Source organism: Rhea pennata, chromosome 5, assembly GCF_028389875.1.
Source record: "Rhea pennata isolate bPtePen1 chromosome 5, bPtePen1.pri, whole genome shotgun sequence".
Taxonomy (NCBI): domain Eukaryota; kingdom Metazoa; phylum Chordata; class Aves; order Rheiformes; family Rheidae; genus Rhea; species Rhea pennata.
In genome coordinates, this window is record NC_084667.1 from 3626414 (window position 1) to 3649956 (window position 23543).

General features: G+C 38.7%; 1 protein-coding gene across 1 annotated transcript; it reads left to right on the plus strand.

The window, feature by feature from the left end:
- The first annotated feature begins 161 nt into the window (after positions 1-161).
- Positions 162-22167, plus strand: LOC134140628 (uncharacterized). The gene is made up of 9 exons (XM_062576089.1): positions 162-276; positions 11485-11606; positions 12954-13092; positions 13939-14060; positions 14154-14195; positions 15844-15954; positions 18887-18993; positions 20387-20477; positions 21953-22167. The coding sequence occupies exons 1-9, from the start codon at positions 180-182 to the stop codon at positions 22067-22069; spliced, it is 948 nt and encodes a 315-aa protein (XP_062432073.1). The 5' UTR covers positions 162-179; the 3' UTR covers positions 22070-22167.
- The last annotated feature ends 1376 nt before the right edge of the window (positions 22168-23543 follow it).

Here is a 23543-nt window from a genome sequence, read left to right on the forward strand (position 1 = left end):
AGGCATGCGCGCAAAGTCTGAGGGTGGGTCGCGCTGCTGCCGCCCTTTTACGCATGCGTACAGAGGAGCGCGCGGGCTTCCCGCGCGCAGAGGGTGGCGTGGCCGCCGCGCGCATGCGCAGCGGGCGGGCGGCGGCAGCGGCGCCCCCCGGCGGCGGCGGCGCGACGCGGCGCGGCGGGATGGAGCTGCCGGCGGCGCGGAGCGCGGTGCTGGCCGCCGTGAGGGGCACGCGCGCCGCGGACCTGCCCCGCCTGCTGCGCTGGATGCGCACTACGAGTAAGCGCGGCCCGGGCGGGGCCCAGGCGGCTCCGAGCGCGGAAGGCCCGGGCGGCGGCGGCGGCGGAGGCCTGGCCGAGCCGCGCTGCCCGCGCCGCGGCGGCCGGGGGAAGGAGCGTGTGTGTGAGGAGGAGGGGGGGGGTCACCCGAGGCCCTGCGGGCGCCGTGCAGGCCGCTTGTTCAGCGCCGCGGGGGCGGCACCTTGCAGCAAAGAGCGGGACGGGGGGCTGCGGCCGTAACCTCCTAGATTGCCCAGCACGAGATGCCGGGGGCCGCGCGGAGGCACTCTGCTCCCGGCGGATCGCCGCGGTTCTGCCCGTTCGTCTCGTTCACGGCAACCTTTCAGAGCTGGAAAGCTGTGGCTTGAGCTAATTTGCAAGTACTTCTTTGCCCGTTTAATGTCACTTCGAGTTAACGTAGCTCTCTGTCTGTTTTCTTGTTTGTGCCTCAGTATAGTTCCGTCAGCGTGCTGCAATCAAGCATCTCAACACAGCTGAAGGAAGGAAATGTGGGTCAATGCACAAGCCGTTAAGTTTTGCAACCGAACACATAAAAAGATGATATAAAAAATATGAATATGCATAGTGCACTAAAGCTGTAGGTACATAGTGCCATGCTGAATAAAGTGACTAAAACGTTGCTTAGTCTGTGGTTCTGCTTAATTTTTGCCATTGCAGATGAGGGTGTTGAAAGCCCCTGAATGCTTTGATCCAGTCAGTGTCTCAGGCAGCCTGTGAGTGTATGTTTATTAATCATTGCCTGTTGGGATGGTTAACCCACTCCCTGCTGATGATGCTGAGAGTGGAAAAAACATATAATATGATGTGTTCGTCCTCAAGTCATGCTCTGATGTGCTAGGATTATTATTGTCCATTTCTTTTATTTCAGCAGTGTTGATACCAGTAATTGAAAAACCTGGTGTAAGCAGCACCTCAGCTTTAGTGTAAAATGCTATAAAAACCTGTAAGCTTATATAGGGTCACAAAGGCCAGCTGTGAAATGTGGAAGTGGCACCTATTTACATCTGAAGGGTTGTGACTGAAAGCATGCCTTACTGACTTGTATCCAGGTACAGAACTGTAAAGTCATTTTCCATGTGGCTTGCCCTTAGATAGTTTATTTGCTCCCCATCCCCAGCCGCTAAAATGGAGAGAGTCAGGAAAGATCCTTTTATGGCCGATTTGCTCCCTCTGCTGGCTTTACAAGAAAAGAACCAGTTGTGCATACAGAATTGATCATCCTAGGATGGCTGCATGGCTCTCACCCTAGTCTGTTCCCTCTCTCATGACAGACATTGTCAGATGTTTCAGAGCATCTGTGAGACAGCCTTCACAGAGCATGTGATGGGACTTCTTGAGGCTTGAAGGATGAAGCTTAATGGATTTAATTGGTGTTGATCGCTATAACTAAATATTTTTGTTACCCTTGTGTGTTTGTATATACATATACATATATATATATATATATATATATCTACATGTATATATGTATACACATCACAGTAGAGCAAAGTGCTCAAAGCAGTATTTCATCCCTTCCTTTATGAGTCTTTGCCTGGATGCAGTAGCATGCTATGCTTGCTAAATCATGCATGGGTTACTGTAAATAATCTTGTTAGAAGTGTTTTTCTTCCTTCCACTATGTTCCAGTTTACAGACATCATTGAATTTCATATGCAGTCATATTACTTGTTCATCTAAGTAAACTGTTAGTTCTTTTAGTTGTCCCATGTGACAGGACAAGAGGCAATGGGCAGAAATTGAAGCACAGGAAGTTCCGCCTGAATGTGAGGGGGAATTTCTTCACCGTGAGAGTGACAGAGCCCTGGACCAGATTGCCCAGAGAGGCTGTGGAGTCTCCTTCTCTGGAGATCTTCAAGGCCCGCCTGGGTGCAGCCCTGTCTAACATGCTGTAGGTGACCGTGCTGAGCAGGGAGGTTGGACTAGATGATCTCCAGAGGTCCCTTCCAACCTTACTGATTCTGTGATTCTATGATTCTTTGTAGAGTAACATATTAGTTTGTCATGTGCATATATGGCTGTCTCGCAGCTTACTGTTTTTTGACTCGTTAACAGATACAGTAAAACACATGGGAATTTAATATTAAAGCTTGAAAATGCTGATCCATTTCAATAAGGAAAAGAGTACTTAGTATTTTATCCACTTTGATCCTATCATCAAGCTTTAGTGGCATGGTTTATGTAAACTTGCAGAAGTCCTTTTTCAATCAGTAACTTTTTAATTTTCCTTTTTGTACTTCCAAAAATTCTCATAGTTAGACAGCCTCTGTGAAAGATGAATATGACACAGTCCCTATATCCCCCCTGCCTCCGTATCAGATTATGATCCTGCGAATCTTTTTTTCCTCTGAATTTTAATGATACAAATCCATGCCAGGTCTTTTAATAAAAAGAACTATATATTTCTTCATATTTATTCTTTATAATTAAGATACAAACTACAGTGTAGTGCAGGTTCCGGATTTTGAATTACTTGATATCTTGAGCAATCTGTGCCATCCTATTCTTGTATTGGCTGTCAGTGCTAATTGCTGTTGCTTCACTATATGCGCATCATCTTAAAACTAACATAGTGTCTTTTATAGTTGCCATTCAATAGGTTTTTAGATCATTTGCTGCAGATTGGAGGATAGAATAGACTGGATACACAGGGCGACCAGAATCAAGCAGTTAAAATAGTATGTAGAATTTTATCTCTGTAGCCTTCTTATTGATAGGCCAGATCTGAATCTTTATCTAATCTAATTTATACTACATTTCTTTTTCTATTGCAGGAAAAAAAAGATAGTCTTCTTGAATGTCCTGTTTCTATGCTATTGATTTATTTTCTGAGAAACAAAGCTGCAGTTTGGGCATCTGCAGTTCTTTAAAGCTTGTAATTGTATCTTGCCAAGTGCTGATGCAGTAAAAAGCAGTAGGCAACCATATTTGTTCCTGTATGTGTGGTTTGGGGCATGTGAGACTTGGACAGACTTTATTTCCCAGAGAGCCAGATTCATGGAGCAATTCAGAGCCTATAAAATTTGGTCACATGCTACTGCCTGTAGAAGTTAGTAGTTTCTGAGTCTGTTGATTATGATGTCTGAGTAACAGTAATGAAGATTTGCTCAATTTTTATGCTATCATTAGATGCTGCAATCTCCTCCCCTCCCCCCAATATGTGCATATACATATGTGCATGTAGGTATATGGGAGAGGAGAGGCGATTAGAAAATTTTGTGCAGATCTGTAGCAATTTGTTTTTTCCATCCAATTAAGATACATTCCATTGATTCATTAGGTTATTAGTTTGTTCCTTGGCCTATACCTAACCTGTTTATACTTTTCCACCCTTTTTCTGAATGTCTATGCCCTGCTGGTGTATCTCCAAATTTCTTTTTCTTTGTTCCAAGTGAACAAGGTCTAGAGAAAGTCTCTCTCTCTCTTACTGGTTTTATTTTCCTGCAGCATTGAACAGTAAGTAAGCAGAGGTGTTTATCCAGCAGGTCACATCCTTTATTCTTTTTGGAATTTCCCCTGAGCTGTAAAGGTTCTGGGTGATATCCCCAACACAATGCTCTTGATGATAACCTCTCTTCATACTGCTTCTTTGAGCTACTTCTGTGACTGCATACTGACGGTAACTTTTACTGTGTTGGGTTTTTTTCTCTTTCTTTCCCCCTGGAATTGTTATGTTTGAGTAATTATACTGTTCTTCTCCATGTAATATCTGGATATGCGGTAGTACTGATTGGACTGAAAATGGTGAGGGGTGGGAATTGAGGTTTCTACTACTGTACCCTGAATATAGCTAGGGAATTCGGGGTTTCACTATGCAGCAAGAAGACAGTTTTGTAGGACATGCTGAAACCTGATCTCTTTGCTAAACAGAGAATTAAAAGCCCAGTCTTTGATGGTGTAGATGGAGGAAAGAAACAAACCTCTGATGAGAAGAACAAATTTGTAGGGGCAGAGGAATAGTATTGTGAATGAGAAAACAATGCAAGTAAACAAGGGTAGGATAAATGGAAACACAATGATATCTTCAGAGGCAAGTGGTTTTTCTGTGGTGTATAGGTTGTGTCCTCCCTGCTCCCCCCCACTGCCATCCTATTCCTGTTTCTGTCAAAATGTTGAGCTTACAGTTTTACTTCCAGCTGAGGAGGACTGGGCATGGTTCCAGTGTTAGCTAAAGTCAAGATTTCTTCTTCTCTTCTCCCTCTCTCCCAAGTAAAGTGTATGTGGAGCTTATGTAGGCCTTAGAGTAAAGCCCCACGTAAGTGGTTGCCCTTCTATTGTCACAAACCCAGCATTAATTGTTTACTTAATTAATGTTTTCTGATTCATATGCTGAATACACAGATTATTATCTCAGAATCTTTCCATGGAAGAGCCAGATTATCTTTAAGTAAAGCAAGATATCCTTTCCACAGTAAATACACATTTGTATGATGTGAACCTAAGAGTACATTGAACAGGATCTCACTCTAACCTATGAGTAATCTTCCTTAGTATTTATGGGAATGTAAGTGTATGCAAAATACTGTTCTTTTTCTTCTTTGTCCAAGTCTAGAATGAAGTAAGCAGCCTTTTTTCTTTTTTTTCTTTTTCTTTTTATCTTTGTTCTTGTGAATTTTAGAAATTCCAAATCTTTATGTATGATGGAAGAAGACGTTACAGTTCTAAGGCAACTGCTTAGCAACACTGCTTTGCTGTTTCGCAATCCGCCAGCTCTTCCCACACACTGCAGTGAAACGTACGTCATTTCACGGTGACTTGCATTCCAGCTCTTTTTTTGAGTTAGTTTTAGATCTCAAAGAAAATGAAACAATAAGAGTTGGAAGGAATAACAGGAACCTTTGGTGTCTTAGCTTTTTTTATAATAGGATGATTAATGCTTTAATATCCTTCTGCAATAACCATGTTCCAGAAGTTCTGGCTAAGAAAACTTGGGTGAAGCCCAAGAGCTAATTCAAACCACTTGGGAAAACCCCCCTGAAGTTCCCACTTGGTTGGGTCTCAGCGTTTGATGTATAGCTTCTATATAAATATGTGCATGCACATATCCCTCTCTTTGCTCTTCTAATCTCCACTGCCCAAACTCCTAGAATTTCCAGTAGCAGGAGAGGTTACATTTGGTAAGAATGGATGCTGGAGAAGATGAGCAATGAAAGCAGAATTTAACAGGCCATCTCTATACCTTAATACAGATACAGGAAGGAATCGGAGGAAAACATTTGTAACTTCCCAGGCGTCCTCATTTCAAATTTGATACTGAAATCACCAAACTACTATACTTACCGTCAACTGCTGAAAGTTTCTATGGTATTTAGAGCTATTAATGCAGATTACAAAAACCTATATCTTGATTCACATCAGTGAAGCACAGATAAGGTTGTAAAAAGCCCCTTTATTACTTGTCTTGTCTGCCACAGGGTCTAAGGTACAAAATTACTTTTTCAAGAGGGCTAAAATTGACTGTTCTAATACCAGCTTTTTTTTTTCTCTAGTCATGTAACTTAGTGTATATAGATTAAAAAAAAAAAAACTTATCAGCTTTTCCTATTCTGTGCATTTCACTGAAATCTTAGCCTTATATTTAAATGTTTCTGAACTGATTCACTAGTCTGAATAGCCAGTTGTTCATACAGTGATGTATAATTCAAAACAATCATTGAATAATAAACCATCACAAATCCTCTCAGTTAAGGATAAACAACATATAATTAAGTATGATTTTTTTTCCTTGTGCATTGACTTATACTGGGAGCAAACCAGCTTTTTAAGAGGTTGACGTAAGATTTAGTCTTGTGACTTGGAAGTTGAGGGCAATCAGTGCTCTCAGCTCAGGCTTTTAACAGGCAGGGAGGGAGGGTTTTCTGAGAAAACCAACTGAAACAGACCATGGTGGACATGTTGCCTTAGTTCTGTGTTTTGCATATAGAGCGGAAACTCTTTCTTGTGATATTCTTAGGAACAGACTAAGTTTATCCAACTTTTTCTATTATGTACTTTATGGACTAGGCATTATTATTTTTCCAGACTTCCTAGGAAAAAAATTATCAGGGGGTGATTTTCACAGCAAAGAATATGAAATAATATTAAAAAAGGGAGAAAAAAACTCTTTAACAAGAAATGATCTTTAATATTTCCTTTAGGTACTATTGTCAGCATCAGTTTCTGTGGTGTGACAAGTACAAGTGTAGTTTTTGTTTGGTGAAAGAAGTAATTTAATACAAGGCTTCATATCTAAATTTGGTTTAAGTGTTTTATCTGGGCAGAGTACTCTTTCAGAAGAGACCAGAACTTTTACAGAGCCATGTTAACTGGAATGTATTCCTTTGTTAAAATGATGCCATACTGAAAATCTTTTTCACTACTCTGTTGTTTGATAAACCAAGATGGAATGTTACCTGTAATCTGATGAATCACCGAGGAAGTGGCATTAATTACTTTTCTTTTCAGTTGAGACAAATGATACTGCTGCAAGAGGGAAGTTTCAGTAACAGCTGCATTTATACTGTTAGTCATTGAAACTTAAATAATAATGGTGGAGAAAACTAATGATTATAGAATAGGTATGTGACTTAACTAGCTTCAAATTCAACTTTGAAGCTTCTTTGAATTTCTGAGTGTAAAAGAGTTGAATAACTAATAAACTGTGCTATGATGTCTATTGGAAAATGTGCCAGGAAAAATGGTTACTTTCTACCAATCGCTGAGTATCTTTAGAGGTAGAGAATGTATTTAGAGTAAAGAACTTGGTACACTGAGGCCATAGATTAGTCCTAAATTTGTTTAGTCAAAAAAGAAGGTAGTAATGTTACAGAGATGTGGGACTTCTTCCTTGACCTGTTTGTTCAGTATAATTAGAAGAGGGTGAGTGATTAAATTAGCTTTGTATTAAGTAGCATGGATAATAATATTTACTTTTTAATTCTGAGAGTCTGAATTTATGCCTAGAAAAATGTATGGACTTTGCTGTTATGGTTACCTTTGCTAGATCCTCTTCTTTCCCTGTGACATGGGATCTTATGTTTTCTATTGGAAATCATATGTTGCTTCTCTTCAGCCATGTATTTCATAGTGTCAGGATGTTTAGATGTTAGCATAGCGGTGCCTTCTATCCAGTGTGAGGCTTTGTGTTTTTTTTTCTTATGTTATATTTGCTGTAGAAAGGCTGAGCTGCATCAGGGTGTTAATTAGGCTTTTTGCAATGTGATAATTAAATTTTGTAAATGCACGTTGAGTAGATCCAGTGGAACCGGTTTTTGAAGTAACAAACGAACAGTAATGCGCTCAAACTTCCTTCATAAACAAGTGGTTATGATTCATCCTGCAGTATTTTGTGAACTGTACAGTTCTTTCCTTGTTAGTTATGCTCTATGAACACAGAGTTTGGCTTACAAACTCTATTATTTCATAGATAAAGCAGGCATTAAAATGATGAAAAAATAGTATTTTATTTCTTCCTTGAAGATCCATAGTGAGGTGATGCTGCGATTCTTACGAGTGAACAATTTGTTAAACACAAGGGTGGAGTTGATGAAACTGTACCAGTGGGAGGCAGAAGTGTGTGTGTGTGTGTGTGTGTATATATATATATATATATATGTATGTATGTATGTATATTTTCATATTTAGCACCTGCATTCTATACTTGATGGCAATCTATAAATATTTACATACTGCAAAAGTAAACGAGTTATTGTGGTAGCTGTTGCTATTTCTTGCTTTGACAGGAGTGAGGGAACTCTCAGAATCTGAGTTTAGTCATTGACTAAACATGCAAATACTCCACATGCAGCTTCTGCCAAAGCTGCCATTTTGTGATCTCTGTTCTCATATGTTCAAACCTCTTTCTCTTTATTTCTATGTGCTTATGCTTTAAAATATGATAGTTGGAAAGAGCACTTCATTGGTCACTTTTTTCGGTATCTGTGTTTCAGCTATTTTTCATTTCAGCTGCTTATGTGTGTTCTGAGATTGTATTTGTTATGACCCGTTTTGTTCAGAGTGTCTGCAAAGATTTTTCTCTGTCATACTTTGTTGTTTCAGAAGAGTCGGATAACTGTTGTGACAAGTACTCCTTTCAAGGTGGGAAGGGAGTATTCTGGATTTGAGTAAGTTGGGTGTGCTACCTGTCCTCCATCTCTGAAAGTATCCATTTCTGTGGTGTGCAGCTGGAATATTTAATAGCCTGTAGAGCCATTCATCACTGCTGTTGGCCAGAAAAGGTCACTAAAGCAATGAGGGAACAGATCCTATTAACTCAACAACTTCAGGAGAAAGGGAGCTGAAGTGCTGCATTTGCACTGTGGTGTGGCTGGCCCGGTGGTCTATGAACATTTCCTGCATTTCATTAAGCTCTGTATATGAATTTGATACTCCTAACAGGCAGTATAACAGCTGGATGAGCTCTATTGCATAGTAATAGTATTGTTTTAAAGCATGTGCCAGATGTAGGGGCTTTATTGCCCACAGGCACCAGGCTGTACAGCTGCTAATATCGTCTTTCTACTCCATTGTTCTGTCCATATCACTATTTTTTTTTCCAGCTCTTGTTCCCTCAGATGTTATGCACCTCAGCAGGATCTGACTCCTTTGCACTCTGAAGGTCTGTCATAGTCCTGGTCTGATCCCCTCCAGCATTTATTGAGGTTTCCCTAAACCTAATGTCATTGGGCTTGAGCAGCAATTTGTCCACCTTCCCCGAGCTAATCAGAAAAGTCATCAACTTCACTGCTCTTAGGATGTCATAAATAGTCTGCAAGTTGTTGTTAACCTCGACTCTGAGGTTAACAGGACATGGGTGCTCATTAGAGGTTTCAAATTTAAATGCTGAGAAGCAGGAGCTGTTGCTTTGCGACTGTTTTGTTTATGCTACTGTAGTTGCAGCTACCTCCTCCATCCCAGTGCCAAGCTTGCATCTCTTTGGGAGCTGAGGTTCTGGAGAGCTTAACGATGAGCTCTTTGGAACAGCAAATTACCTTCCAGTACTGTAACACCTACCACTCGGTTTACAGTGCCAGTCAGGGCCTTTGGGCATTTCTGCAGTATATATAATAAATAATAAACTGAATGCATATTAATGGAATCCAGCTGATTTAAAGGCCAAGTATAAGCTTTGTGCAGCTTAATGTAGGGGATTCAGAATTATCTGTTGGTGTCTTGAGACTTGTTGGAACAACTATTTATATTTCCACTGTTTAAGAAGTGTGTGTCTTGTACTAATGAATGATGGATTCTTTAATCATTTTGTACTCACTGAAGTGCTTAAGCAAAAAGCGCTTCAGAAGCATACTGTATTTAAAATTATAGTTTAGCTTGTCTCTATGACCATACTAATAACTTTTCACTCTTCCTAGCATTACTTGTGCTCCACAAGTGATAGAAAGGTTGAGTGTACTATACACAAAACTCTGGCATGTCTTATAGATATATTTTGAGCCTGCTAGTCAAGCTTGTCCCCACCTGGAACAGCAATGCTAACAGATTATTAAGTTTTTCTTTTCTAAATGCCTAAAAAAGACATCTGATCTTCTTTGGTAAGTGATATCTGTATATGTAAAAAACACTCTGCCCAACACAGTGGCAGTCAGAATAGAACAAGAAACAAACCAGAGGCAGGTTGGGGAAGAGAGGATGAGCATGTCTATGTTTAGACAAGAATCAATGGATGGGGTTGAGGCATTTTCAAGGTTGGGTTTGTGGTTGCTTTTTGTGTAGTTTTTGTTTCTTTTACATGTATATAGTTTTGACCTGATATGTGCCTTTGTTTAGAAGCAGTTTAGTGCCCCCAGAGCACTGACACATCCAAACAAAAGAGGAATTTCACCTGGTCCTTGGTTATGAGGAAGGTGTAACAGAAAGGAACCAAGATGCAGCAGATCTCAAGCTGAGTGCTATGGGAAGAGGACTCACATGGAAGTGGAATGTTGTCCGCAAGATGTGAAAAGTCTGTTTAGTGCAGAAAAACCTTTAGCTGGAGTATTATGTCTAGTTCTGAATGCTACGGGTCAGAAAGGATGAGAGAGTCCACAAGATCAAGAGGGGAGTGATGACAACAGAGTTCTAGGAAAAATGCAAGAAAGGGCTGAATAAGTGGGTCTTGTTTAGTCTAGAGAAAAGAAGACTGAGAGGCACATAATAAGTCTTCAAATTAGTAAAAAATTACTATATATAGGAGAAGAACAAATTTTGCTATTTCAGTTGCAAGTAGGACAGGGAGTACTGGGTTCTAATTGTGGCAAAGGAAATTTAGAAAGCAGTATTTTTTCTTGATAAATGATCTTAATGTAAATAATACATTTATCAATGTATTATTACATTGATATTGTATAAATGTAAATAATACATTTATCAATGTAATAATACATAGATAAATGATCTAATATTATGTTAAGCACTGGAGTAGATTGTCCAGGAAGGATGTGGAGTCTCTGTCGTTAACGATCTTTCTAAAGGATACTCTGGAGAAGTAATGATGCTTGGAATTGATTCTGCCTTGGAAGATGAGAAGACTAGTGACCTCTCAAGTTTCCTTGGAGGTCTGCTTTCTAGATGTTTAAATCAAAAAGAAGAAAAAAGGTGTTAAGGTAATGCAGGGATACTCTGGAAAAACAGCAAGAATTTACAGTGTGACTTTGCAAAAGCATACTGCTTTACATCCATGCCTATTTTCTTTCACATTTAATACAGTTTGATAGTTTCAGTCATTTAAGAAGTATTGTAAGTTGAACTGTTGAACTGTGCATTATCCCTGATGTTTTGTAACCACTTTATTAGAAGGATGGTATGTATAAAAAGAAACTTTTACAAAAAAAAAAAAAAAAAAGTACATTCAGACAACTGTGGGTTTTGTAATTTCTCCAATAGTTCAAAAACATCTTTGATGTTTTTATATCTTAAGCTGAAACAGGATCACTTTGGTGGCAGCCCAGATCATCATATGTGAGTTATAAGTTTATAAATATGAAAATAATTTGAGATTCAAAAAAGTGCTATATTTATTTTAAGTGGCAAAGTTATTACAGCCTACATCTGTCATTGGATGGAAAAAATAACAAAGGCTGAAAAATGCGTTTCAAATAAAATCCCTACCCATCTGGTATTGTTTATGTATTGCAGCTATATTGTACTGGTCACCACTTAGTCCACATGATCTACATGTGATTGTTCAGGTTTTTTTGTTTGTTTTGATTTATAGATGACTTTGATGACCTTGTGGTGAACAACAATGATGTCGTGCTCAAAAATATCGCTGAAGATTTGCGAAATCGCTTACCCTTTGAGGCAATGTTTAATTCGGAACACCTAGCTATGCAGAAAGTAAGCTAATTATTATGGTCTGTGTGCTGAACCACATCACTTATTTGGCCACTATGCTGATTTCATTTATATCAGCTTTACTAGTAGATAATAATAAAGAATGTGCACTGGACTGAGATATGGGAAATCTCAGTTTGGCTCCCAGATCTGTTGCTGCATGTGTGACTTCAGGCAAGTTGTTTCATACTTTTTAATACTTATAAGCTATTTGGCATATCTTTCATTCTGTGTGGTATGACACTTGTCACAGTGATTCTTGAGCACTAAATCTCTAACAGGATCTAACAGCCTTCTTAATAAAAATAGAAATATAGGGCCAGTGCTTTGCTGTTGCCATAATGTGGGCAGCACAGAAATGATTTTCATTTCTTTTCAGATTCTGATGGCTCAGAAAGAGGTGGGCTGTGAGTCCTGTGGGAAGGGAGGGCACCTTTTCTGCTTGAGCTGCCTGTATAGGTGGAAAGTTAACACATTTCCCAGAAAAGTGGTACATGGCTGCTAAATGTAATAAAGATTGGCCACATGCAACAATCCTGCTAGAGGGAGGAAAGAGGAGTGGGAGGATGAAGATTAAACCCCTTGAAATGTTGAGAAAGGAGACATCCCAAGTGGTATTCTTTTGATTGGAAGTGATACATGCATTAATCATGGATGTTTCTAGATGGAGGCATAAAACGTGAAAATGACAATCTTTAGACAGCTAAAGTTGAGCAGCAAAATTGCCCTTTCTCCTAAATTTAAGTTACCTTCTCCTCATGAAAGTTGAAAAGAAAAAGCTTCTGGTTCTGTGTACTAAAGCTCTGTCTTGCCTCCTCTATACCAAAGCCAGCTCTAAGGAGACAGAATTCACAGCAGGTCTCCTGCTCAGCTATAAAAACCTCCAGCTTTCTTTCCTTTGTCAACTTTCACTTACTGGTAATTTCAGTGGAATTTGATGATCTAGTTTACATGCAGGAATTCTATGATTTAACTCCATTAATTCTTAATCAGGATAGTTAATCTATAGAAAACTTGTTTGGATAGTTTCTTAAACTTTCTTGAGAATAACTAATGCCAACTTTGATTTGATCAGACCAGCTGTGCCTTTTGCAGAACTGTAGAATACATTGAATTTAAATATATCTAAAATAAATGAACTATACCATTAGTATTGGACTTGGAGAAACTACTAATGGGGAGGAACTGCCGCACAATTCCCAGAGTTCTGATGTGTAATTTTTGACTAGGGAAAAACTTGGATGTCGAATTTGGGGAAAGGTAAGCTGGTGGGCAGATTACCTGTGTGACAGTATAAATGAAATCAGGATACTTTGTTACGGCTTTCTTTGGTTTTGTTCCTTTTCTCAGATACACCAGCATCCACTGCCCATGATTCATGTTGATGCGTTCCTTTATGATGATGATTTTGTTGATTCATTGTGTGAGGAAGGGAAAATGAGTAGGAACTACTGCACAGAGTGTGGCTCATACAAGACTGCATCTTTAGGTAAGTGCTCATTTGGGAACATGAGAAACAAATTCTGTTTAAATAAATTGGTGGGTGTGGTCACTCAGCTGGACAACAGAACATCCAGCTGATGGAGAACCTTGTTCAGACTGGTGCAACACAGGCCAGAATAATTTCCCATAACCAGTGGAAGGAGACTCCTAGACGTGTAAGCCAAAATAATTTGCTGTGCGTGAGTGACAAAAATTGCTCGCAAAAGCTGGGCAGGGAAGAGTCAGGGCTGTGTACCACCGAAGAGAAGGATACAAAAGGAAGGCAATACCATAGCAAACCATTCAGTAGCCTGTCTCCTCTTGCACACTGAAGAGCAATAGGAAATACCATGTTAAAGCCTGCATGTGGTGTGGTACAGATCAGTGCTGTCACCAATATAGCATAGGCATTGAAGTTTATTTTAGGAACATTCAGTTCCTTAAAATCTTGGAGTTGAAATTTCAAGTCGTTAAGATGTCTGCCCATGACAAAGTTTGCACAAACTGTGTTGAGCTTTAGGTACTGTGTTTCTGTGTTTACTTAAATGATTCCAAGTTATTGTATCTTCTGTTCTTTAATATGTTGTCACTATGCAGACAAAAGCAATTCAGTTTCATGAAGGATTTCAAGATTCTCCATGTAAGGGAATGAATACCCAGCCTCAGGACAGTCTTCTTGGCAGGCTGCCTCAGATCTGCAAACCTTGGTTTTCCAGGGTCCCCAATACTAGTTTAGTCAGGAAAACAGACAGGTTTTCAGCGAGGATAACTCTTCAGATTTATATTTCATTGATTAATACCACATTAGTTAGTACTGCCCACCCAACACCTTTCTTTTGTTCTTATTTCCCAGAGTTTATTTCGCATTCCTTTTCCCTCATGGAACTGAAGTTTCTTTATCAACATGTACTGCCTGACCTGACAGGAAAGGTAGTGGTTGACGTTGGCTCCAGGCTTGGTGCAGTGCTATTTGCGGTAACTTCCAGCACAGGAATTCATATTTTATTACTGTGACATACATTTTCCCTCTTCTCTGACTGCCTCCTCTCGTTACTCCATCTTGAACAGGTCATTCTGAGAGGCATCTCTAGCCTGACTGAACAATATAAGGTGCTGTTTGCTAGTGATTTCAGTTCTTGTTCTGTTCCCCACAAAAAGAACTACCAATAATCTTGGTTGCGGAGAGGAAAAGTCTGTTGTCCAATAGAGTAGCATATTACCATCACAGATGCTGCTCTTTTGCTAATTATTGCTGTATCTTCTCCTTCATAAGTAATCTTCTCCTGTATGTCTTGACCATGTCTATATATAGATCAGTTACGTTAAATTCCTTTATGAAGCTGACAAACTGTTAAATTATGCGAAGGAAGACTTTGATATGAATTTGTCTTCTGAAACATATTGTCCTGCTCTGGGTTTTAAAATGCGTATAAAATACTTCATTGAGAAACTTGAGTGCAATTTTGATTGCTTTTGGCATGGCTGGTGTAACATATGGCCAACAGCAACGCAAAACACACATTACAACTTTTGTACAGAAGTCAATGGCTCTTTAGGGCTGAGTCTTGGAAACACTTGAGCATATAATTTTACTCATCTGAAAAATCTAATTTTGGGACTACTCAAATGAGGAAAGTTACTCCCATTTGTAAATACTTGCAGCATCGGATCCTTAAATGGTAATACTGTTGCCAGCTATTATATTTATTTTGAAGTACTTAAATGCTTGTATTGTTTTAGCAGAAGATAGTCTCAAGATAAAGCAGCAATGAAGTTAAAAAAAAAAAAAAAAGAAAAAAGAAAAAAAGAGTTCTCCTTTTCATCATATTCTTGGTTTGTATTGGAGAAGTGGTAACTTTATTTTCACAGGTTGCTTTTCCACCCTCAGAGTTGAATGCTTTCAGAAAACTTTAATACTTAGATTGCAGATTGAGATATCTCTGACATCCTATACATTTAACATTGCTAGTTTGCCTTTCCCATTATTAGCAAACTGTAATTATGGTGTTCACTGGAGACAGAACTGTAGTTAAAGCTAAAGCAATATTCCCATTAGCTCTGTAGGCTCAAGTACTTGCACTTTTTCTGTTCGTTGTTTTTGTTAATCTCCAACAAATTTCCGTAATCTCAGTCCGAAACTGAGCTGTTTAAGCATTTTGGGTTTATGACTGAGGAATAATTTATCTTTTTTTCCCCCATGCGTACCTACATGAAGCACTTGAAAATAGTAGTAATGCAATGCTTAGAGGTGCTGAAACAGTTTCTAACCTGAAGTATTGCCCTATATTATGGGTCCCTTGTTAGCCACTTTCACTCACTTTGAGTGTGTGCATAGTCCTGGATCTTTTTTTGCTCTTGCTATTTTCCTCTTTCTTTCTTACAAGAAAGAAAAATGTACAGAGAGTGTTTAAAGACTGAGCTTCTTTGCCTTTCATGGTATTTTTATGATTTAGTTTGTAGTGTTTTTTTCCTCCTTTGGCTAGTTTACATGTTTTGCAATTGAGGTAAAGTTACAGCTCTCCTTTTTATTATTTGAACTGTCAGCTTGGATCTCTTACTAAAATTCATGAGAAATCAGTGATAATTGCCAAAACAAGGGCTGAGCTCTGAAAAACATATAACATCCACTGTAAGACATTTCTCAACTTCCTGTTTTAAATGCTTTCTTAATCTTTTGCTCTATTTTTCCATTTCAATTGAAATGTTTGAAGTCACCTTAAAGGCATCACAGTTACTAAATTTCCTTTTCCTAATGTAGGGTTATCTTTATAGCTCAGCATCCCAACTGTATGGAGTAGAAATGAATGCAGACTTTTGCCAGTTGCAAGAAATGACAATTACAAAATACCAGTTCATTGACAGAATAAAGGTAACTAAATATATGGCTCAGTGTGTATTTTTAACCAACCGTGCAGTAAGTATTCTGTTTCTTGGAGTGACTGGTAAATCAGCATTCTGAAAAGAAGTCTCTGCCTTTGCTTGTTTTGGTCTTAAACAAAGGCTTTTTGTTGGAAAAAAGAGTTCTAGAGCAGAGAAAGACAGAAATTATCAAAATACAGTAACATGTTGAGTTGCTTAGCCTTTTTCCTGAATGGACTTACCTGGTGGCTCATGCGAAACAGATACAGCCTAGCTGCTTCTCCCAGTGAAGTCAACGACAGGTTTGCCAATAATTTCTGGGAAACTGACTGTGTAAAATGTTTATATCTTGAATAAAAAAAAAAGAGGGGGGGCGTCTGTGTTCATTAATACTAACAGAAAGATTTTCTTAACATTTGCAAACACTTAAGGGCTTCAGGTTATTGATGTATGTTTTCTCAGAACATTCAAAAAACAAGATGAGTTTCAAACAGTCTGATGTTATAGTATTTCCCTACTCCCATTACGGGAATAACTACAATTATTTTAATGAGAAAAGTGTTTCTCTCCCCCCCCTTTTGGGGGATACTAGTAGCTTTAATACCAGCAAAAGTTGGTGAGTAGAATGTGTTCAGTGAAATACTGGCCTTAATCCTCTGTTATGTGCATATGCTTTTGAATGGAGTCACACAAACTGTTGGGTGCAGTAATTTCTTGAGAATTAAAATAACCAATAAAAAGCTAGAAAGAAATAGTAAATATTAAAATATTTAACACTCAGTTAAGCAGCATCACTGGGTTGCCCAGTTTAATGCCAGTTGCTGCCAGTTTTATCTATAACCTTGTTTTTTGCAAATGTTTTGGATTCATGTGTGTATCACCATGTTAGGAGACTAAAGGTGCAGACAAGAACTCTGTGAAGTTAATCCAGTGGAGCTGGAGATGTATGTACATGTTTTTGAGCCTTGTGTGTTCTTCACTGTAAGAATTTTTGTTCTTCCTTCATACCTTGCAATTCTGCTGAAATATTCATTTCAGAGTAAAGATAAGAAGATTTTTCAAAGTAATGCCTGAGGACTTTACTCACTTGAGTCTCATTAGATGTTTAGTCATGTGACTCCTGTTATCACATTGCTTTGAACATTTCATTCTTAGATTTTTATTTCGCCCCCAAATTAATCCTCTCCAGAGATACAAACTGGCTTGGAAAATAGTCAAAATCTGATTACTGTTAACAATGTATGATTCAAAATTGAAAAACTTTGAAGAGACGCCCCCCCCCAAATAACCATTGATTTTCAGGTATTCTGATTTTTATTAGAATATTTGTAATGGCTAAATTTTTGTGAGTGAATTTTGTATCCCTTCAGTCAACATCTGATTTGTTAAAGTACATAGAAATTGCCCTGTGTTTGCCATTTGGACAAACGCTTAGGTGCTGAGAGGAGAGTTACACGGCTGAACAGATCTTGAGAAACTTCAGACCTCAGTTCAGAAATTGCTTGTACCCATCAGGGCTTGGTGTGCGTTCCTGCTGGCAACAAGGCTGTTTTAATCAGTTGCTGCCCTTTCTGTGATGCTAACACAATTATTTGTGCAAGCACGTAGCCAAACAGATTAGGGAACTGATCCAGCTGAACAAAGCCAGGAGTAAAGCGGTGTTCCAGGTGGAGCAGATCTAGGTCTAGCTCATGATGCAGCCACACACATTTGTGCTGTCCCAACAGAGGGAATGATGTAGCAATGGGAATGAGTGTGTGTCTGGGGAGAATCCTATTCCTCTAAGAGACAGAGCCTTCAAACATTAACCTGTCCATTCTGGGTGAGGTACAAGAACACAGTTGCTTTCTTTCCTCGCTACAAGCAGTGGTGGACAACTCGGCACAGTAATGCGTTTAATGAAGTAGAGCTGTGTGTTTTACAGAGTCAGAGCCTACACAGAGAACTAATGAAATATAGTTCCCAAAGATGAAATGCTGTGGTGTCTAATTTTTACAAGAAGTAGAGCTTTGTTGCTGTTATAGCTAATACTGAAATACTTGGCTAAACTTGTCCTAGTGCATTCTGGAGTTACAAACTGCAGCCACTCATTGCCTTTTCCCTCACTTGAACCCCTGCAAGTTGCATGGGTAGTACCTGTTTCTGCTGCTGGTAAGAACAGCATGCTTTGTGTGCTCTACAAGTATAGGTATATTAAGTGGGCAAAATATGTTTTTAGCAGATAAAACGTATCATATGTTTTGTCTGCTGAAAAACATATTTTGCCTCCACTATAATATCACTTGTTTGAAAGTGATCTGAGGTGCTCGTGTCCTTTTTGGTAGACAAAGGTACGTGAAGAACTCTGAAATTCAAATCGGCACCTGTGCTGACTGGAGAAGTAATTGTTCAGTAAGATAAAGCACTTTGTCCTCCCGTGCCGTAGAGCGTGCTGCCTTTCCAGCGTTCCTAGTCCCAATATATGTAACAAGAATTCAAATATCATGCCTGTCAAGATTTGTCAAGTTGTTTCTAGTTGTGATCCCTTAGTAACCCACTGTGCCTGTGAGATGCCTTTTGATAACCTCATAAAAGCTTTGACTGGCTTAAGTCCTTTACTGAAATCAGTCAACACTTGTGATAAAACATAGGTAAGTGAAAAGTAACAGACATCGCATGCATCAGCTCCTTTCCTGTGGCACGCAGCGTTCTAGATTAAAAGTCAGATACAGCATTTTGCATAGCATAATTGAGTATTTTAATTAGGAGGGTATTTTTTTTAAACTTACCCTGGTTATTTTACTTAAGTTTTTATCTACTGTGAAATCAGTGAAATATGCCTTTTTATGCCTGGTTCAAAATGATGGTAGCAGATGCTGTACTACGCTGACAAGCTTCATGTCTACTTGAAGTCTGTGTTTGTCTCTTGAATTAATTTGTCTTGTGAAATTTCTCTCCTTCAGGTGGTTCACGCAGACATCTGTACTCAGGCTTCACTTCTTCAGAAGGCTGATGTTGTTGTAATGAATAATGTCTTTGAATATTTTCTTGACAGACTGGAACAGGCCAGGTAAGCTATGTGTCTAAACAAGTAACCTATTTCATTGGCATTGTGCGTGTAACCCTGTGAGTTACGGAAAACCTTCAGGTTGTGCTTTTTGAAGTCGCATACATAAATTATATAAGGAAATTGTTTTAGACTGCCTACATGTAATTGTTAGGCTTTACTGCTAAGTTATGGCAGGTTTATTTTTTGTTAAACCAACTAAACACTCTTCATTTGTTTACCCAGACCTTTCCCTGAATCTTTACACTGAACCATTAGAACAGTATCCAGCTGTTAAAAGGTTTGAAGTTACTGTGCCAGCATACCTTTACTATAACTTTAGGTTAATCTGCAGAAAGAGAACAGGTTGCTTTCATATATGTCACTGCAAAATACAGTTAATGGTATTTCTAACATGATCATAAATAAATAATAACAGATATATCGTTAAGGTTGTCACTGTCTTCTTTCTGATGCAAGCCGCTCACAGATGAGCTTTTGCTGATCTAACTGCATTCATTTAAGATGTAAATAACTTGATGAAGTTACCGTGCCTTTAGCACTGGCAGCCCAAAGGAATAAATGCCTGTGTGTCAGCCCAACCAAGTCTGACATTTGCTAGCAGCTGAAGCTAAGGCTTGTCCCACTGCCCTTGATATCAAGCAGTTGATGTTGAGCAGAGAGGCGGAATGCATCAGTGAAGCATAGTGAGTGTTTTGAATTGCAGGGAGATTTGTTTCCAGGTACATGAGTGAGAATTCAGCTGATTCCTGAAGAATTCAAGAGCGGTGGTTTAACATTGCATGGTACCATGAAGACAAATGATGTCTAAAGAGCACTAGAAATTCAATTCTTTTTGTCTGAATTGCCATGCCGTGAGAAATTCTGACTTGCAAAATCAGAAAAAAAAAAAAAAAAAAGGAATGCTGGGAGCTATCTTTAAATACTACCATTGCTAATATCTTTTGTGAAGCATTTTGTCACAACTGCAGTGTAAGTAGGTAAAGAAAAATTTGTTAATGAAACAGTGGGATTGGGGACTGGATTTTATTTTTCAAAACTAAAAGTTTAAAGGGACAAAGTATCAATGTTTAAAGCTAGTCCAGAGTGAAGGTGTTGACAATGCAAAATGGCAAACAGGCATGTGTCAGAGTGAAATTGAAGTGTTTCAAATAAAAACATTATAAGATGATGTATTCCCTCCTCTTCATATGGAACTTGATTTTGTTCTTACAAAGGTATTTGAGGTATTAACAGATAAGCAGATAAATCAGTATTAGCTGATAAATATGTATAGCAAGTCCTTTAAGCTTAGTCTATTTTTAGGTCATTTAACTGTAGAAGTGTTAGATTTATTGTATATCAAATGTGTTTCTTTTCATAAAAACTGGTGACCTACTTTTAAAATGTGTTTCAGAGCTTGGGAGTTTATTGCTTGTAATGTAAGGAAAAGAGGGTCATTATTAGTAACGGTTCCGAGCCTTGAAGAATCTCTCTCAAAGCTCCAGGTAAGTTCTCTCAGCCAGTTTTAGCCAATGCATTTTCTTGCTTTCTGTGACAGTGGCAGTTCTGTAGCTGAGGCTGTTTGCCAGTATTGTCATGAGGGCAGAAGATACAGTACTCTCTGGATACTCTTTCTGGGTTGTTCACCAACTCTGCATTGATTGTCTCCAGCTGTAAAATGGAAATGCCAATCTATCTCAATAGGCTGCAGGAATTATTGTATTTTATATGTATTATTAACAACACCTTAGTGTGAGGTTAAGAATATAATATTACTAGCAAAGCTGTATTATGATGTTAGTAAGTTATGTGATAATCATATCCACTCCCTTCAGACTACTACTAGGTACAGAGAACCTATGGAGCCTTAGAAGCATATATGTATTCATAAACTTTCAGTTAAAAACCAAACCTTGAAATGCTTTCCCTATTCAACTCCGCATTTGCACATTGCCTTGAAACATGATAAACTGCTTTGCCAGTGCAGTGGGAGAAGGAATTGTAATAAAGAAGGACCGTACCCTGAGGATATCCAGTCTTCTGACCTGCTGTTAGCATAGAAAATGATTCATATTATGCCAATATGAGCTGTTAGAAGTACAGATTAGGGAGAGATGTGGTCTCCAGCACACCAAGTGATTGCTGCTGGGTGTTTTGGATCAGTGACATAGCTTTAAATTGCTCTTGGAAACAAACAGAATGGCAGTGCAGCTTTTAGAGGTGTTTAATACCCTGTGCTGGTGGTGATGTTGAAGAGTAGTAACCACTTCTGATGGGGCAACCTCTGCTTTGTGGCCATTTTACCATGGGTTTGTATAGGTTACAGCTGCTGTGTGTATGATGCCTAGGGAAATTACCAGTCAGTGGGCTGACTTTGGTTAGGAAATAAAACACTAATAATACACGACAAGGCTATTTATAAAGGGGCTTGCTGGCCACAAGGGTCTGCTTTAGAGAAATTGAATCACTCATTACTTTTATGTGGATGGGTGAAATACATCTTAAGCCCCAGGAGCAGCAGCAGTGGTGTCACTTGACCTTTTCTTGGAGCAGGCAGTAGTTATAAAACAGCTGAGAACCCCTTTGTAGTTTTAATACAATACCCTCTGGGTGTAAAACAAGAAAGTACCTGTGATTCTTCCCTGCTACAGTTAGCTGCTGCCTCACCACTTCTATCAAAATGTTGCCTTCTGATCAGGATGCTTGAGGCTTGTACAAATGCAAATGGAAGGCAGTTGTAACATGCTAGAAAAATATCTAAACTACTGACTGAAATAATTTTTAAAAGTTATATTTAGTTCTCTCCTATTTAGGTTAAATGACGTTTCCAGAAATGAGTTATGAGTGCTACGTAATTTTGAATTACTAATCCCTTTTATTATGTTTTGGATAATAATTTCTTAATTTTGTACTGATCTTCAAACTCCTGTTATGCTTCTCAGAACTGTGTTAATTTAAGGATCTGTTTTCATTGTTTCAGACGGATATACAGCTCAGCCAGTGGGTAGAAGAGATACAGCTAAACTATGATGTGTACATGGAAAAGGAGGCTGACAAAGAAGCACTCGAACAAATACATTTATACAAGATTCTCTAGTACCTGCACAAATTTACCAATATACATGTAAAATCGTACATATTTTGAGTCTAAAAAGAGCTCCAATTGATTTGTCTGAATAAATCAGGTGAAAACTCTTACTGTGATTAATCTCAGTTATAGCTGTGGTTTGTAATGAGAAAAGGTCTTTTGAAACAGGTTTGCTTCTGGAAGCATTTTTTCCAACGGAGTTATCCTTATGGTTTCATTTTGTGCAAAAATGTTTGAAGGAGTGTCTACTTACTGATGCTAAAGTTTGTGCACTAGCATTGTGCGTTGCTAATGTTTGTTAAATATATCAAATCTAAGAATAGTGAATCACTAGTAAGGTGAATGATAGCAATACATTTAACATAATTTTACTTAAAGGCTGTAGTATATTAGTTTGCTGTTTTGTTTTGGTATAGACCACTTGACCCTATTATCTTTACTGTTCATCCTATGGAATTTCTGGGGTTTTTTCCTGTCTTGCTTGATAACAGGAGAATCTGCTGTTTTTAGTTAAAAGAAAAATGAGTTTTTCCATTTAGTTAGTCATCCTTAAGGTGGCTTGTAATGTAAAATACTTGCAGACACCTAAGAGTCATTGAGAATTGATACTGCGAATCCAGGATGACAAAAAAAAGTCCACTTCCTGGACTTTTGATGAGGAGTTTGGGAAGTACAGTAAGGGGTTAAGAAGCTGAAAATTCTGAACAGGTGTCACGGCTTAATGCGGGCGTGGTGGTAGCATAAAACATTGGAAATTCGTAACAGAGCCTCCTCAGAGCGAAAAGATCCACATACGCCCACCACATTTATATTTAGATTTTATATTCTAAGGACGTAAAGCTTTTACTCAGCTGCAGAATGTTTCAGCTTTTAGAAAACATTGACAATCAAGTACGGAAACATTAACTTCAGGAGTTTTGGACTAAGTGAATTCTCAATTTAGAAGCAACGGTAGTGTCTAAAAGTTTGCTGCACAGCTTAGGTCTATTGCAAATGGGAAGACTTGAAACTGAATTTCAGTCTTCAAATGATTTTCAGGTTGGTGAACTTTGTAAGATACACTGTAGGCAAAAAGGAGCAGTGGCTATTAGGCACTCAGTAACATAATTGGTAAATGGTACTGCATAAAGTGTATTGAGTTTTAAAAAGTCAATTTTTCATGGTTTGTTTGGAGTGGAGGAGGAAGTTTTAACTTGAGTGATGTTGAACTCCTGCCCAAATACTGTGTTGAATCTATTCTTGCATTTAAAAAAAGCAAAAGTTTCCATCTCTGTTAAAAATGTTTATTTTGTTAAAGTAGAATAACTGAACATTTGGTTACTTAGCTCTCAATGGAGCAAACGCACTAGAAAGGGAACCTGGAAGAGGTTAAGCAACAGAGCAATACGAGGTAATGCGAGGCTGATAGAGCTGACAGAAGAGAACAAGAAATGAGATGAGAAATGCATGTGCAATTCGGAATGAAGAAATGAGCACCGAAGTA